Source organism: Strix aluco, chromosome 4 (assembly GCF_031877795.1).
Source record: "Strix aluco isolate bStrAlu1 chromosome 4, bStrAlu1.hap1, whole genome shotgun sequence".
Lineage (NCBI taxonomy): Eukaryota > Metazoa > Chordata > Aves > Strigiformes > Strigidae > Strix > Strix aluco.
This window is the reverse complement of record NC_133934.1, coordinates 43316351-43335205: the sequence shown is the minus strand read 5'-3', so window position 1 is coordinate 43335205 and position 18855 is coordinate 43316351. Positions and strand designations below refer to the sequence as shown.

General features: G+C 37.8%; 1 protein-coding gene across 7 annotated transcripts in view; it reads left to right on the top strand.

Annotated features, from left to right (window-relative positions):
• The window catches only part of PALLD (palladin, cytoskeletal associated protein), a 206738-nt gene that overhangs the window by 158671 nt on the left and 29212 nt on the right, over window positions 1-18855 (top strand). For 4 of the 7 annotated variants that reach the window (XM_074822851.1, XM_074822850.1, XM_074822855.1 and 1 more), the window contains one exon: window positions 10263-10958. The exons of the other annotated variants lie outside the window; for them this stretch is intronic. In XM_074822851.1, coding sequence (XP_074678952.1) covers window positions 10263-10958 — 696 coding nt within the window. The remainder of the gene's footprint in view (window positions 1-10262; window positions 10959-18855) is intronic. 7 annotated transcript variants of the gene reach the window in all.

The following is an 18855-nucleotide window of genomic DNA, read 5'->3' as shown; positions in this document are numbered from 1 at the left end:
GAAGTGAATGTATTTTCACTCAAAAGTACAAAAGCAATTATTTGCTCTGTCATTTATATGTAAGGTGTTCCATTTAAGCTTTTCAGAACAATGCGCTGCACAGTTAGCTAGCAGTTAAAAAAATGTTAAACTCTCAATGTAGAATCACTTAATCTATTTACCAGGGAAATACTATTTAAAGTTATGTGTTGCCAGCACAAGAAACTAATTCAAGTTAAGCATCTGTGTCCAAATGTGGGTATTTCAGGATTCATTGATTCTCTCTGTGATGATAGGGATATAAGTAGTTATGGTCAGGTCTGTTCAGTCTGTTCAGGAACAGAATATATTCTGAATATTTAAAAGTATATTTTGACTGGGGTGACATCTGTATACTGTGGGTGGATTTTGCATTTGCTCAGTAATTCTGCTGATAGGTATTCATTTTTTGTTTTATAACAAGAAATGGGGAAGTTACAGTGAGGTGTAGAATTCAGTCATGGAGTAAGGCAGCGAGTCTACTTGGTCCTTAGGATTTGCCTAAGATGTCTTTGTTATGTTTATCATGCAGTTGTAATAAGCTGTAGCTCTGCATATCTAAGGGTGCTTTAGAAACATTTTCTTGTCTCTTAAGATGCCTTTTAAAAACCAAAAAAACCAACCCCAAAACTCACACTTCTGAAGTACATGTCTGGCTAGATAAGAAGTGGCAGTGCTCTACAAACTCTAGTTTATTTTCGGAATTAGTCCGGCAAGGTGAATGGAGATCCATATCTTAAAAGATTGTTCCTGATACAAAATAGGTCACAGAAGTATTCATCAGGCAGGTATGAGTGAAATCAATGCAAGTTGCTGATAGGAAAAGAAAATGCAATAAACTAAAATGACGTTATCAGTCTACATGAGCAGATAAAGTTGTTTACAACCAAGTCTACAAAGAGTTCTTTTCGGTCTTCTAAATGCAGTATCTGACATAAGGTACGACTGCCACACTGTCAAGTGTTTTCATTTTGCTAATATTCTGCTGCTGCTGTTTTGCTGGAGTGTGTTGGATTTTTCATTCTGGTCTGTGACGAGTGTAGCCCACAAAGAGTCTGCTGGGCATGAATAGATTGAGCATTTGCCAACTCTTTGCAGAAATATTTATGTGCAGTGATGCAATGCGTGCAAACACTGAGGACACCAGCTACTTTTTATATTCAGTTTCTTTGCAACAAAGTGAATATTTCACTTAACCATGGCTTTGTCTATCAGCTAGCCTGTTTGGGGAAGAAAGTTGAAGCAGTTTGTCCATACCTGAACAAACTCTTAACTGCAGCTGGAGCCAAGCAGCTATGTAACATGGAGGTAGTTATTTGTTCCTTGTTTCAGGTGCCAGAGAACGATGGCAGGGAAGCAGTGAAAGGCTGTTGTTTCTTCATTTAATGTATGAGATGGGCTTCACTAGTGCTTTTAAAAGGCTAAGAGGGCATCTGGTAGGAAGAATTCTCCCGATAGATCTACAAATGTGTCTGGATGATACCAATCGCTAATACAGCAGTAACTTCAGATACCCTAGGAAGTTTGCAGCATGCAGAGTGACTACACGGCTATTCGTCTTTTTAAGTATCTTTCTTTTCACTGTCATAACTTTCATTGAGATCACTAACCTAGATTGCATGAGACGGATATAGCATCCTGCACTGCATTGAGCACAAGATGTAATTGCATTAGGATTACACTGGTTGAATAAATGTCACAAAATTTGTGAGTAATGCCGTAGTGTTATTTTCACTTTCCAATGCTCTTGAGAACCAGGCTAAAAAATTATTACTGTCTCTAGCAGTTGCTGTTACTTCCTTGTGCTTCTCCTCCTTCCATAATAGTTAGTGTATGTTGTTGATGGGATTATTTTTGTGTGTATAGAAGGACTTCAGCAAGAATGGTATCGTGCTAAAACTTTGTGGTACTAAGATGGTGCTGGCACCTAAAGCAAGTCAGTCATATTGTCGTCGTGGGAGAATCTCAGATATTTATTTCATATAAATACCAGGTTTTATGTATTGATTTCCTTTCTGGTGGTTCCTTTAAGTATGGTATTTTAAGAATAGGATACCTTTCAGTAACATAGACTACTGATGTGTCAGCTGGTAATATCCAAGCTTTACATGAGGCAGTGACATGCTGAAATGTCAGAACTGTTTGTGAATACAGAATGGCTGGTAAAAGGGCCTAGAATTTAGGCTCTAAAACTACCTTAATTTCTTCAAGTATTTTTAAACATAGTTAAAGTTTTATTTTCCTAAAAACACACTGACATCAACTGTGTGCTCCCTTTAATATCAGGGCATCCAGTAGCTACTCTATTTTTTTTCTTTTTAATATGATGTTCATTCTCTCTCATGAAAGTATGTATTTCAATAGTACGAAGCAGTTATCTTTTAACCCAAAGAACAGTCACTTGACAGATACCGGAATGTTAATATTGAAAGCATGGAGGTCCAGTTTTAAGCCCACTGAAACTGTTGGTGGGTAGGCATAAAAATAAGCAAATCTCCTAACTTTGGTGGCTAGTGGTAGATGGAATGTGATGATTTATAGAGCATCTTGTTAATAAAATGTATTAAATTTAAAATTAGAAGAGTGACTGTCTATCTTTTCTTCTGTTCATTTTTGAGTTTAGGCTGGTACAGTTTTTCAGACTTTGATATATATTTTTTTCTCACCATATTTTCTTTGAATATATACCAGTTAGCACAGAATATAACCTTTCACGTGGTATAGCACAATCAGAGGCAGAAGACCTATTTGTCTATTTGCAGGCCAGTTCATTCCTGCATTCCAAGTCATGATTTCCTATGCTTTGGGCCAATTCCTCTGTAAATTAGAACCTGTGTTGCTATTAATGCCTTGTTACAATTTACCTCTTAATAACATAACACTTTTTGCTTCCTTTATCAGTTAAACTTGTTACCCCTGTCATTTTTTTAACTGTTGCATCCATCACTGGATATTCTGTGCACTTATGTAACACTATTGCATTACCAAGCCAGACAGATTTTTTGACTACCAGACTAATTCTTATGATCTAACCCTACCAGAGGTATGAAGTTTAGCCTTTTTGCTAAAGCTGTATTGTGTCTTTATGACTTTTGGGAACAATGAATGTGCACAAGAGCACAATTTCCTCTCTTTCTGTACCCAAGCTAAACGTGTTATCTCACTGGTGCATGTTTTGAAAAATGTCCCGGCAGTGATATAGAGAGATGAAAAATGGTTCCTGTCTCTAAAAGAATTGCTCGTGTTCTCTGAATACTGGCTCTATCACTACTGTTGGTTTCCTTAGTACAGGAATTACCTTGATGCCTTTGACAAACCATAATGGAAAATGGGCACAGGTACAACTGCCACTTTTTAGGATAGACAGAAAAGTTTTTAACAACTAAATCACAGCAGGATTTCCTTATAAGAGAGTTCAAAAACAATGCAGATACAATGCAGATGGTTTATGTTTCTCTCCTGTGTGTATGAAGTTTCTCAAATGAAAAGTCAAGCTTAGTTTCATAATGTGCTCATAATAGAAGTACGTGTGTTAGCTCTTGCACCATATTGACTTTCCTGAGTGTGCATTAGGTTACAGTGATATTAATTAAACACACTCCTGTATATTAACCTGAAATGTGGAAAGTGTTATTTGTGGTGAATTTGCATTTTCAAACTGTTAAGCTTTGAAGGGCAAGTAATAAAAACATTGAAAGGTTGCAGCCAATGAAGATGGTTCCCAGTTATAGCTCTCCAGTTATTCAGCATGAGGATTAAATTGTAGTGACAACCTGCATCCTCCCTGAAACCTGTTAGTATAGACAAAAAATATCCCTGAATGTTTGCAGGGTAGAACCCAAACTGGTGTTGGTTTTTGTTCCCCGCCCCCCTCTGTTTTATTTTAACTAATAATTCCAGTATTACATAAATGTGAACCCTTGCAGGATTTAAAACAGTCCACATTTCTTTCTCACAATATAAGGGATTGTTCTGCATCAGGAAACTTAATGCTTGAGTAAACATATTTGTATTAATACAGCCTGAAGACTGTCTGTGTTAAATGCTTTGCAGTTTTTGTGAAAAGGGGCATCTGTTCTCCCTTTACTTCACCTTTTTGCCTTGTCATACATGTACATTTTAAAAATTTCTTAAAATGAGTATTCCTTCAGTGGACAGTTTAGTTGGAATTACTTTTGTATTCTGAGTATTTATTTTCAGTACAGCTGTTAATTAATTCACTGCTAGCTTAAGTAGTTGTTTTCATTTTTAACAACTCTCAACCATTGATAAATCTGGTGGAAAACCTTAAATTATATTATGAATTTTGTCAGAGTATAATTCCAGATATCAGTGACTACTGTCATATTTTGGATGAGTTGGTATGTGCATTTCTCTTAAATAGTAACTGTCAGAAGGACTTTAGAAAATTACTCATTTTCAACAGTACCATTTATACCAGTAAACTACGAATGTTGTGGCTGTAGAAAGCAGAGTAAACAGTGTGTTTAAGAGCTACCTTAGCAGCTACCTGGCAAGTCTGCTTTGCCAGCTGCTTAAGAGCCACAGATGCAGAAGCACTGTGAATCTTTAGTGAGGGAACCACAGCAGCTCCCAAGCTCCCACCACTTCAATTCTTCATTCCTTCTCTGCCTACCAGCTATCCAGCTGGGCCACCAAGTAGCTAGAGAGATATAACTGTACGTTAATAATAATATTAATAAATTATGAAAAAATACTTCATCCTGGATTTTATTGTATAAATATCTAAGTATAGATATAAATACATCTAAATATATACATATAAAAATATATCTAAACAGAGATGCTGACATCAAAGTCGGTGTTACCTAAGAAGAGCCCTTGCATTTTAATATAGCATGATGATGACTGTCTCCCTTTTGGTAGAGCTCTGACATGATTCTGAAGCAGTAGGACTGAGTTAGAAGCTATGTCTTCATTGGAAGGTAGATTTCATAGAGGTGAGTAGTTGTTACCCAAAAGTACAAATACAGAGGTTTTCTGGCATTGGTTTCAAATCTTAATTTAGAAAACTAGCTCAAGCTTTTACAGTTGTGGTTAATTCTGATTATTTTCATTCAAAATATTCCTGTACTTTCATTTTGGATGTATGTTTTGTATATTGCTGTAGAACTGCACCGTCTGTTTCTCAAAGGGCAGATCGCTGATAGGATTGTGAAGGGGCCAGTCTGCTTTCTCTCAGGAACAGCCTGAGGCAGAAGTGAGCCCATTATTCTTCCATACATGAGATAGAGAGGACTCTTTCTTTCAAACAAAAATTGCTTTCCTAGTCTGCTTCCAGTTTGTTCCTTTTCTTTTGTTAAGATCAGGAGGGCCAAAATCAGGAATTTAAAAAAGTTATAACATAGAAAAATTTATTTAATCTTGGTTCTTTACCTGTGGTGGTTTATTTCAATCTATTTCGTACATTGTGTTGTGAAATACTGAATAAACTTCAATGCCCTTACCACACTTTGTGGTGGACACTACCTGGATAGGGTTCATTTTGTGTATGACTGATGCCCTCAAGGCTTAGACAGCATCCCCCTACCTTTAGAGACCCCCCCCCCCCACCAAGGTAGATAGTCTGGGTAGAATGGCTTCCATATGAGCTTTTGTGTTTAAAAAGTACACAGACCAGGTTATACTGAGAAGTCAGTGATTAAACTGCAAATAGTAGGGTGGTTCCTAAAAGAGGGGCATTGTTCCTCATAATAAATTTTTGTAATGCTCTTCACAAACCCAGAAATGTAAGATAAAAATAAATCTGGTACATATCCTAATATTGGGAACCTGTGAATGAGTCTGACACAGAACTTTCAGTATGAAGGACTTATTGCATCCCTGAAAATGCCATCTGCTGTAATGTCCTCTGCAGTCCAGTAGCCAGTTCCTATTCAGAGATGTGCAACCACCTATCTCCCCTTCTCCATAGCACTGTGTCCAGGCACTTGGAGTTACAGTTCCTGATAGTGTTTGTTACCGGTTTAGTTCTCAAAGTCAAGGACTGCTCTATTAATTTTCAAAACAATGTGATACAAAGAAGGTACCAGGAATAAAAAAGATTATGAAAATGGGATAAAAAGATAAAACAGCCTACTACAATCGAAACCAAGTGCATACCTCAGAACATGAATTCTTGAGTAACTATTAAAATACGCCGTATGTATTAACATCATTAGATAAGATTCTGATCATCGCTGTCCACTATTTTCTCATACAATCAGAGTGTTTTGCTTTCAGAAAGATAGTATTCTGTAGCTGTCCACCAAGAAACCTAATGTCTCTAGTCTTCCCTTTGAACAGCTGTTTTCAAATGTTTCTCACTATCACTTGGTTCTGAAAGTCTTTGTCCAAAGAAAGGCAACGAAGCTGGTGAAGGGTCTGGAGCACATGTCGTACAAGGAGCGGCTGAGGGAACTGGGGTTGTTTAGTCTGGAGAAGAGGAGGCTGAGGGGAGACCTCATCGCCCTCTACAACTACCTGAAAGGAGGTTGCAGAGAACTGGGGATGAGTCTCTTTAACCAAGTAACAAGCGAGAGGACAAGAGGAAATGGCCTCAGGTTGCACCAGGGAAGGTTTAGACTGGATATTAGGAAGTATTTCTTTACAGAACGGGTTGTTAGGTGTTGGAATGGGCTGCCCAGGGAGGTGGTGGAGTCCCCATCCCTGGAGGTGTTTAAGAGTCGGGCTGACATAGCGCTTAGGGATATGGTGTAGTTGAGAACGGTCAGTGTTAGGTTAATGGTTGGACTGGATGATCTTCAAGGTCTTTTCCAACCTAGATGATTCTGTGAAGTCATCACCTTACTGAGCAGGTTCCAAGTGCCCAGAACCAAACCTGTGCATGCAGCTGTTGTTACAGGCAATGCAGGCCAGAAACTTCAACTCTGTTGCAACTAATGACTGCTGCCATTAAAATATTACTGCTTTGCTGTTTGCCTTTCTTTAACTGTTGTAGCACACCTATTAGAACATCTGAAAATGTATATAAAAATCCTGGTTCAGAATATCTGATACTGAAAAAAAAATCACAAATACTGAAGCAGACCTTTTGATAATATTTATGTACTACTAGGTCTGCTTTTCAGTGAGTTGCTGAAATTTCTCGATATTCGCTTTACCTTAGTTCTGATTTTTTTAATTACCTACTTTTGCCATTCACTGATTGAATTTTACTGTAAATCTACTTTTAAATGTTCATTCTTGCATTGTTGTAATTAATTACTTGGCAAAACCTAAAACTCTGCATGAGAAAATAAGTTTTATTCCCTATTGTTTAAACAACCTTGATGCGTTCCCTGGAAGCATGTGTGCCCTTTAAAACACTGGGATTACAAAACATATTTCAGCTAATTGGAAAGAGGATGTAATTACAATTAAACTAATTTTTCCTGTAATCTTATCCAAAGACTGAACTCTTCTTAATTCCCTTCTTTGTTTCCCTACTGATGGGCGCAACATAACAGACTGATTCCCTTGCATAATTTTGAGTGCTGGGCTCTCTGTATCTGTGGCACAGCAGTGTTATCTTTGAGGGACCCACCTATGTAGATCTTCCACTGCTGTCAGTGTCACTGCAAAGGAACATGTGAATTGATTATTCTTTTCTTTTTTTTTTTCTTCATAATGACACATCCCTAGGATATATCTGCTCAAGAAATTAATAAGTATTAGGGCAGTATCTGCTGTTAAAAGAATAGCTTTGAGGTAGAGAACGCTCCTTTGCAGACAAGGATCATGCATTTCTACCACTGGAATGAAAATTTGCTCTAAGAAGGTCTTTTATGTTTTTTGCTACATGAACTGATGTGATAATGTCTGCATGTTATTTTTCAAGCAGACATGCATTTGCTTTGTCTGGACCCTAAGCTGATGAAAAGCTTTGCAACTGAAATTAGTGCTGTCCTGGGCTAATAAATTTACAGGCATGTATATTCCTGTGGTCTCAAGTCAGGCTTAGTGTGAGAGCAGAGCAACCTCAAAGTTGCCTGTCAGCCTTTTGTAGACATACCCTGAATCTGGTCTTTACTCTTGCCCGGATTGGTACAGCAGCAGTTCGGTGGCAGGCACTGTAGTATACTTACCATTGACAGGGCCATAGATGGTCATTTGTGTTATGCTGTTGGCTGGGCACATCGCCATGTGACTTGGCAATAAAAATAAAATAGTCTCAAGACAAGACACTCTGACTTGCTTTCAGGGCATGTTGGGTAAACATAGGAGTGTTGGAAACAGCTAAGTTCCTTCTATATTCAATACATCATTTCCAATACTAAGTTTCCCCCATTTTTTTTTTTTTAACCTTAGCCTCTCTGTAATAAATTAAAAAATTATTGGTGGTGATTATGATGGAAAATAACATAAGTATTATTTTATAAATAATTTTAGAGATATTGGACAGTAGGCCTGCAAATAGTCAGACTAAAGATACAGAATGAGCTGAAAGTAGTAATCTTACAGGACTTTCTCTTTCCAGTCAGAGGTAACCTGAAGTATTTCTATCATCAGTCAAGAAAGTCAGATGATGATGGGAACTAAAACTGTGTTGCTTTAGCCCATTTAGGGAAAGGAGACTTTTATATAATTTAGCAAAGATTGAAGCATAAGGTCATCCCGTGTCCTGTGGAGTGAAAATTGAACTGATAGGGATTTAGAGTCTCTATTGTCAACATTAAAAAAGTAATTATGAAATTTACAAGTGAACTGCTGATTTAATTAAAAAGGAAAATGCAGTCTCTTTTTAAGTACTGAAATATGTATTGTTGGAGAGATGACTGATGTCATCACTGAACCATCTTTATGGCAAAAAAGAAAAAAGCAACTAGTAAATAACTGATTTTTCACTTTTGTGTCCTAAACAAGCTTGTTCCCCTTTTCTTATCTAAACAGTCTCCTTTGGCCTGAGATCATAAGCAGAATTATTGTCAGAAAACATTTTCTGGGAAATGTGGATGGTTGGAATATCAAAATTAATCTTAGAGTGGAAAATATGATGATATTACCATTTCTAATTTTGTTGCTACCAACAAAAGTATATTGTTGTGCCAGAATCGTACATTCATATGCCATGCATTAAGCAGACAGCTTCTAAAATTTCTGCTTAAATAACCTAAATTATATATAAACAATGACAGACTTGTTTATAATAAAGTATATATTAAATATACAGAAAAGGTATATGTGCAGATGCTGAAACTTTGTGGACATCTGGAGTATTGCGATAAAGTTATGATTTCCATCTGGAACGTGACAATTTTTAAGCAAGTCAGTCTGATATATTTTAAGATGATAGACCACACAGTTAATTTTGATCTCAGTGTCATTCAAACACTGTATCGTGGACAAAAAAAAAAAAAAAGCCAGTGCATGGTATGGTTTGCTTCACTGCTGAACATTTTGCATGATTGTTTTTGGTTTTTTTTTTTTAATTCATTAACAGTTTTGAGTGCTCCTGCATGTTAGTTTTTTAGTCTTTATTGTTCTGCTAGTGAATATCTGCTGCATTTTTAAAAGAAATTCTCATTTCTGTTTGAGCTGATAGTACTGCAATTAGCAGTTTCTCAGACCTGTATTCAGTATCTGCTAAGATGCATCTCAGGACCTACAGTTAAGAATAAAGCCTGAAGAAAAAAGTGGGACTAAAGACATGGGGAAGCTCAGTTCACTGTTTTCTTAGAAAATGTTTCTTGGAAGTCTTTGCTCATCTACAGATACATGGATGGTTCTATCACAGAAGTTAGTCCCTTATCTCCAAGTACCTCATTAAAAGTATGACAATAATTAGGTCTGTCTGATCAGCCCACAGCAGCTACAGCAGAAAGCAAAGCTGAAGTACTCACTGGGTAAATATTTGAGGGTTATTATTGAAACAGGGCTACTGAATGAAATAAGAAGTGAAAGGAAACCTTGTTAAGAACTTCAGCATTTTTACCAATACTTAGATTATCTGGATTGCTCCTTTAAAATATCCTAAGCGTCATTAACTTGTCTTACAGTTTGCCTTTTTTAAGAATTGAAGGTTCTGTTAACTTGTATTATGCATATACTTTTTTCCTCCTTCTTGAGCTCAAAAAACAGACTTTTGTAGCAATGTTTTGGCTCTGAAGAAATAACGTTATTCAAATGCTTTGAACATTCCCTGCCTTCTGATTTTCCTAGACCATAGATCAGTGGAACTTTTACCTCCTCCCCAATCAGCACTGCATGTCTGATATCTTTTTGTCTATTTTTCCTTCCTACAGGGACCCTATAAAAATACAGCAGCTGCAGCACCAAATTCGTCTGGAGCAAGAAAGTGGACAGTGGTATCGTCACCAACAGCAACCTGATCATCATCAGCATCCTCCCTCTTCTCCTTCCTTTCCTCCTCCCCCCTCCTTCCAGGAGCTTGAGTCCAGCCAGTCTGTTACCTCTCCTGTGCCAATGAGTATTCTTAACTCTCATACTTCCCCAACCATGCAGTCTTCCAGCTCCTTCAACTATGCTCGGCCTAAGCAGTTCATTGCTGCTCAGAACATCAGCCCTGCTTCAGGTTATGTGACTCCGTCTTCAGGATCATCTACATCCAGCCTTCCTTCTCCTATGTCTCCAACTGGTTCTCAGAAACAGTTTGGGAGAGTGCCTGTTCCCCCTTTTTCTCAGCAGTTTGCTCCAGAAGGGGAGTACGCCTGGTCTCCTTCTTCTCCATCCCCTCCACCCCCACCTCCACCTGTCTTTAGTCCAACTGCAACATATCCCGTGTGTGATTCCTTTCCACTTCCACCTCCTCCACCTCCTCCTCTTCCTTCACTTTCTTCGCCTTCCCACAGCCTGTCTCCAACTCCCAGATTTCCTAATTCTGGCCAGTCTCCAGCAGCTTTTCTCAGCTCAATGCTGCCATCCCAGCCACCACCCATTTCTGTCAACGCATTAGGCCTCCCAAAAGGAGTGACACCTCCGTAAGTATCAGCTAATGAGCTCCTTGAGTTTGACTGTACTGGAGATTATTGCACTTGCTTCATTATACTTTTCTGGGGTCCTTTGCTGTTATCCTCTACCTGAGAGGGAGAAATGTGTGAATTATTTGCAAATGCTTCTGTGCTAGAGATGGGATATAGTTTTCTAACCCTCACAGAAGTGAGATTCTGGAAGAGTCCTACAGTAGAAACACAAAAGAGGAGAAGCTAAAGCTTTAAATTGGGAGTTGATGAAAATATGAAAGCAGTAGCAAAAGGCTCTGCATGCCCAGAGTGGTGAAAGGAGATCAAAGAAAACCCTTCTTGTGACCCAGTTCTTTTAAAGTCAATGATATTCAATGATATTTGCAGACTGTGTTCCTATTATGTCTGCAGGTAGAGAAATATCAAGAGAGCATTGTTCAGAAGTCCCTATAGCTTTGTGATACTTAAAAGTAAAAGGTATTAAAGTATACATCTGACAACAAAGTGGTCGTAGTGATATATTGACTTTTGGCTAGAGTTTTTGTTCCGAGGAGGTTTGGAAAAGGGTTTAGGAGGGGATTTAGAAAAGCAGTGCATAAAAACAAACAGAATCCCTCCCCCTAACAACTCCACATTCTTGTTTTCCCCTTTTGTCTTCTCTAAAGGCCAGAATAGTATTTTGGAGCATGTCAGCTCCCACCATAGATCAGTTTGTCTTTCCACTGGCACTAGACTCTCATTCCATCCTTAGAGAACAAAGACACATGCTGAAGAACAAAAATGAGAATAGCTGTATCCAAGGCTTATTTATAACTTTTGTCTAGAAGTTTGTCTAAACATATCTACAGTATCTAGGTGACTTGCTCAGCTACATACTGTTGCGGTAGGAACTTCTGTTATTTCAGTCCAAGATACGAAAAGGAAGAGAAGGAAGAAAGCAGGCAGATATCAAAGTAATAAATCACGTATATGCTTTAAAAAGCATTTCTTTATCTTGATTTCTGTCATATGGCTCATTGTAGAGTCTGGCCATAAAATAGATTTAGAAGAAAAATTAATAAATAGTACAGTTTGCCCTTGCACTCATAATAGTTGTGATTTTCTGGCTTACTGTGTCCTTTGCGCTGCCTGAGGTTCTCTATTGATACTGACTGCTGAAGGTTGTGTGATTAATTTACTGACAGCTTGACAGGTAAGCACAGCCCACAAAAGCCTACAATTACCCCTGATTTTCCAGGAAAGGCTCTAATATAGGTATATATAGTTCTGGATAGGAACTAAATTCTCTCCCAAGTTCCCTTCTGTGAGCTGTGAGGGTGACAGCAGCAGCTTGAGCCTCTAGTGTGTCCCCTTTCCCTGTTACGCTGTGCTCATGCACATGTGTTCTCCCTTGAGGCATTTGCTGTGTTTTGATTCATTCCCTTCGATCTTTGGATAGAGACAACTCTGCAAGGATTCTTCCCCTCTCCCCATGCCCCTCACTTCCCCAAGCCCAGCAGCCAGCCTGGGTGTGCACGTGATTGTGTGTCTGTCCCCCCAGGACAAGGCAGCAGCCTTAGGTTCTGAGCTGAGGATGAGGTGGTTGGCTGTTTGGCCTGCATTCCCTCAGGAAATGTAGTCCAGATGGGAGCTGGATCATGTTAACCATACTGAAACTATGTGTGTATAATTTAAATATATATATATACACACACACACAATGAGCATTTGTCATCTGAATTATAACATTAAAACATGGTAAAAGATGTACTGCGTGGTGCAAAAAAAATGATCTATTGTTATGTATCTTTGATGCCAACTTTTCCCTGGCCTCTCCTTTTCATTTTACTGTGTAGGTTACTAATGTCTGGTGTGTCTTGCTGGGTAAATCATTCTGTTTCCCACCATTCTCCTATCACTCCTGAGCAATTCTTCCCCTTGCCTCCCTTTCCTCCACTGCTTTTGGTCTCTTCTGTGATTTGTGCTATAGTCTCAGTTCCTTTTTTTTTCCCCATATTTTCACTTTTTGCTGCTTTTCCCTTGTCTTCTGCTCCATCCTCACAAATCCTCTTTTCTTGAATACCTTTGTCTTTCTGAGACATTGTAGGTTTTGAGCCACTCACACATTTCATCACCACGGTCTATAGTCTCACCGTGATCTCCCAAGATCCATTGATTGAAAAAGATGATACAGTTTTCTGAAAGTGTGCTGTACAGACTGGGTGCAAGGAATGAATTGAAGCAGTCACAGTTTTGCTTCGGCTCAGCAACTAAAATGCTGGTCAAGCCATTTAGCTTTATCTCTGCTTCTTGATCAGTCATGTAGTGGTGATACTGAGAGGAGGATAATGGGTTGCTGAAAGTAAACTGGGCAGAGTTGGAAATACTTTTCATGGAAAGGACGTACATTTTTCACTAGAGACTCAAAATACAGTGTTTGAAGTGGTCGGATTTCCTATGTAGACAATAACTTTATGATTCATTATTATATTTTAACGTCAGTGGAAGTAGACTTGGACTTGTCATTGCATTTAGCTACCTCAAAAGTTTCATATCAAGTGCCTCTAGCAGATAAGATGCTCTTAAAAGACAGTCGTCCTGTTTGCTTTCAATGTTTTCATGGCTCCTTTCTCTTGCCTTGTCTTTTTTGTGTGTGTATTTCAGGGTTGGTAATTCACTGTTCATATTTTGATTATATGGTCTTTTTGCAGTGATTGTTTACTCTCTTCTCTCCCAGGCATGGGTACTGTGACACCGATAGCCAAATATCTGAAAGAAAACAATAAATATTTAGCCTTGTCAGAGTCTCATGTAATTACCAGAAAACATTGTTTGGCAGAGTACGAAATTCTGCAGACTATTTTTATAAGTTATGTATCTTGATATACTCTGGAATTTATTGAATAATTGTTTAATTTTTCATACATTTGAATGATTTTTTTCATTACTCAATCTCAGCACAATCACAGATCTGTTCCTCAGAATCAGTACTTAGTAGGTATCATTCTTATTTTCTTCAGATTGCTTTTGTGGTAGGAGGAGAATAAGGTAAAGTAATAAACATTGCAGGTGGAGGTAATTCTTTTTGGAGATGGTCAAAGGCATCAGTGAATTTTTCTGTAAAGTGGAGGACACAGTGGTTGTATACAAACCAGCAGAGAGTCTTCATTTCTCTTCATGGAGTCAGACCTTCCCTCCACCAGCTTTCCTCAGGCATTTCCTTTCCAGTGTATGCATCATCCTTTTTCTACTTAAAAGAGAAACTGATCCAAGGAAGTGTTGTGCGTCTTGTTATATAAGAGGTGAAACAAACCACTTCTAACTCTCTCTTCCATCCCTGTGCTCTGTAAGCACATGAGCAGTGAATACCAGGCTAATGTTTCAGCTAAGGGTTGACATTTTCCTTGGTTTTGGACCCTGAGACTCTGGAAGTGACAGCATTATCTAAACCAGTTTGATCAAATGAATATTCTTTCCAGTTGATAGATTTGGAAACACTGCACTGGTGTTTTTTTGTTTACTTGGGGTGGGGGTTTTTTGTTTGTTTTTTACCAACACTTGCCTTGCCCAAATCATGGGAATAGCTACTTGTGAATTTACTACATTTTATTTGGACATCTGAAACATAGGAAGCAGCTTTGTGTCATTAGTACCTACTAATTCATCTTTAAGTATTTTAAGCATTTATTTGCAACAATTGTATGGTAAATGTTTCATCTTTCCCCTAAGCTCTAGACACTTTGTAGTGATCAGCATTTTCAAGCTGTGACTGTGGTGGTGGTAGCTGAACAAGCTTTGGGAATAAACTTTTTTTTATATATATATTAATGGGGCAGATTTGATAAATTCATGGCTGTCAGAGCATAGTGTTATTATACAAGAGAGAAGTTCTGGTGGAACTGCCTAGCTAATTAAGTATACTTACAAATTCTAGGTAAGCACATACATTGGTAAACTTACATGCGCATTTGTGAAAGCAAAATTAATCCCATAAGTAGAATTTAGTGATTATTTGGTGAATATTTAAATAACAAGAATACAAATCCTGATACAAAAAGGTGTGGAGTGAATCAGCCTGGAGAAACGGAATCTCTTTCTAAGTATAAAAACCATGTATTTTCAGCTATATATATATAATTTTTGAAAGCAACTTTTAAAATTACAGTATTTTCTTAAAGAAGACACTTTTCCTTAAAGTAGACTTTTTCTTAAAGTAGATCTCTTCAGTAATATTACCTTAGTCACAAACAGAAAAAAATCTGACCGTACAGAGTTGGTGAAAGAACATGACTCTGGATTTACTGCTTTCTGGAAAAGAATGGAAAATGGAAAAGAAAACATTGTTTTGAAGACAAGATTCTCTAAAGTATCTTGTAAAATGTAATTAAATAAGCTGCTTTTATCACTCTACATAATAAATTTGACTGCTGTTTCAATGACCTCTAGAACCTTAAATCCAAATCTTAAAGGAAATTCTGTGGGAATCATGAGAATATTGACATCAGAGAGATCAGCACTTTTTTTTTCCCCTTTGAATCAGAGCTGCTGGCCTGTTCTTGCAGTTGTGTACTGTGACTTGTCCACTGAATTCTGTCTCAAATAGCACTGAAGCAAATATTTTAATAATCCTTGTGTTCCTTGAGTCAGTTAGCAATGATGGTGACCCCTGAGGAAAAGTTACACTTCTCCATCTTTTTGTCTTGCAGCTTTCAACAGTCTCCCAGTACAAATACCAGCTTTCATTTTAGAGTAAACTGTATTGCTGTCCTATGTAGACTAGATATTTATTTTTCCTATTTCTGTAAGTTATGTCTGTCACAACTGTAAAAAATGGAGGTTACCTTCAGTATGATTGATGTGAAAATAATGATACATAGGAGGAAGTACCTTGATTAAGAATTCCAACATCAAACTAAGGAGAAAGGTCAGATTGTTTTCTTGCTTCGGAGGGAGCTCATTTCATCTCTGTATGCTACCTATTCAGTCATACCTGGAGTTATCCCTGGACCTCAGGAAAATATATCTGAAGACACGTATTTCTGTAACTGGAAAAATTCCAGCAAATATTAGGGTTTGCATTCATTCCCAACCCCCTGTTTTCTGAAGCTATTGCTCCTGTCCATTAGACCATCTTTGTTTAAAGGTTATGGGGTGGTTGGGAACTGTCAGTGCTAGGTTAACTAGATGATCTTCAAGGTCCTTTCCAACCTAGATGATTCTGTGATTCTGTTATTGATTTATTGCATTGTACCTCCTTTTCCCATAGCTTGGATGCTACTTGTGGCTGTTAGACCAACACCTGAGTGTTTTACCTGTGGTATCAGATCACTTCTTGTTTATTGTGCTAAGAAACAGTTCATATTGGGAGCTTTGTTTTTGCACTTTTTTATTATGTACATGCATGTGATTATCATAAAATACATATCCACATCAGCTTTTTTGAAATATGATGAATGCGTGTTTGTTCCACTTGAACTTTGAAATCCAGGTTGTGCCCCAGATCTAATCAATTACAGTTGCTCAAAAGTAGAGATCAAGGATTTAACAAGGAGTCACACAGACTGTAGCCAAAATAACTGACCTACTGTATCCTGACAATCATTGCATCTGGAAGTCTTCATTTTCAAGATGCTTTTATCCAGTTCTTTGTCTAAATGGTATTTGCAGATGCTTAAGAATGTTGTAAGATGACAAGTGAACTTAACTAAGAAAATTAGTACGTATACCTCTCTGTTGAAGAGAGAGAGGCTATTTGCAGCATTGCTTTGCAGCTTTTTTTTGGTCTGCACTTTTTTTTTTCCAAAGGTCTTAATTTTATAACTTCCTTATTTTAAGCAGATCTGAATGCCACAGAAATGTGTGTGAATGTAAAAGCCAGGTATAGTACTTGATATTTTTGGAGACCTTAACCAGTAAAATTTCAACTGGAGTAAAGGTTAATAGTTTGGATATATTATCTTTTCTCAGTCCAGTGTAGGTTTTTCTTCATATGATTCTGGCAGTTACCTGTTATCAAGATTTCAGGCCTATGAGGACTATGCCAGCCAGCCTTTTCTACGTACAGGAGCAGTTAGTGCTTTAGTGATTTTTTTCTTGACCATCAGTTCTAGCATAATGCTGGTAACAATGAAAAATGTGAATAAGATTACCGGTTACAAAATAGGTAGTATTTTTTAAAATTGATATCCAAATATGTGGGCATCTTTGGAAAAGCAAATGACACGTATCTATGGTAACCAGTACAGCACGAGGCAGAGGGATAACTTGCTTAGGTGAGGAAGGAACTAAACAGGAGAATGAAAAAGTAGTAGTTCTTCTGAGTAAAAATGCGTATTTAAAGATAAGTCTTAGAAAAATAAATTTTACGTGGTAGGCATGCAGCTTGTAGGTGAGTTGTTCTCTGCGTTCCTTCTGACTTGCTCAGAAATATGTATTATTCATGTCAGTCTTGATCCTATCCAATGCTGAGGCACGACTTATTTATTTTTTTCAACTACAGTTTCATAACCTTTTCTTGGGTGGCAGAAATAATTGAACTTTCGTTACCTTTGTTTCATTTAGTGCAAGTCATCCTTAGTCACGTCTGTGCCTCAGGCATTCCCTTAATTCAGGCACATGTAACATCACATTACTGAACAGACCTGGCTCCTGGTCTCCACAGTGTGTATGACAAGATCAGACTAAAACGATTTTAATATGCAGCTGCAGCTTCAAAGTTTGTGACCTGTTAACAGTGCTTGTAGTAACTTTGTTCTTACAGTAAGCGGAAAATGTGTTAAGTGGGCAGGAATTAGCTGTATTTTTGGAAGACTTTAGTTTTAAAGGAAAAATCAAGTTACTGTTCATTACCTCAGTACCAGAGAATTGATTTGGATTTCTGTGAAACTGAGCCATGTTGGCTGCAAACAGGAATTTGTTCTTGGAAGGATAACAACAGCCAGCCTGTTGCCCTTGTTTACACTGTAAAAGGTACATAGGAAAAGAGGGAATTGCATCCAGCATGCACTCTGTGTAATTAAAACATTAAAAGTATTGCTGGTTTGGCCTTCTTTCTAAACAAACGTTAGGGCAAATATTCAAAACTAAGGAGAGCCAAGCCGAGGTTGCAAAAATGTTTGCTGTCAAAAATCTCTGTGTGAATGAAGATGACTGAGTTTTGGCAATTTCGTTGCACCCTTTCTTACCAAAAGAATTCAGACTTGTGTGCTTTTATCTATATCTGTATTCAGCCCTTCAGTGACTTAAGTGGCGCATGTTTCAGAGGTGCTTAAAATCTATGTGATTGCAGCCCGGTTCTCAAAGGCTGATAGATTTTTTTGCACATTTGTGGTGATGGTTGTGTGCTCGAGACTAATGGTGTGAATATCTTGAAATATGCCTTCTCCAGCTATCTCCTGCTACCTTAAGTCACAATATACTCTGAAAATTGTATCAGGCAAAGGATGAACATACAAATACAAAAATGAATGGGCAGAATGTTTTGTTTGATATTATCCCTGAGAAAAGACAAAAAGAAAGCAGATGAGTCACTAAGAAGGACACAAATCTCAGGAACTTAATGCATCCAGATAAGGGCATGTAAGGATGGTGAAAAATATTTGCAAAAGCAACTGAAGAAAGTTTGCCTGCCAGGCTGTCTTGACATGTAAACAGTCTCTCAAGCTGAATGAATCTGTGCTTCAGAGGATAGATTTGCCAAAGACCTTCTATTTGTTGCCATTGCGTTGTAGCCATTTTGAAATTCACGTCAAGAATGTGTGTCTTAAGAGCTAAGTTGGTGGGGGTATGAATGTATGTATGTATATATATGTACATATTTTGAAGTGTATATATGTAGAGAAAGAAAGAGTCTAAAGAGGAGGTGGAAATAGAGCATCTGCAAGAAGAATTACCTTTCCTTGTGCACCTTTTCATTTTTTGCCCCAATTTAAAATAG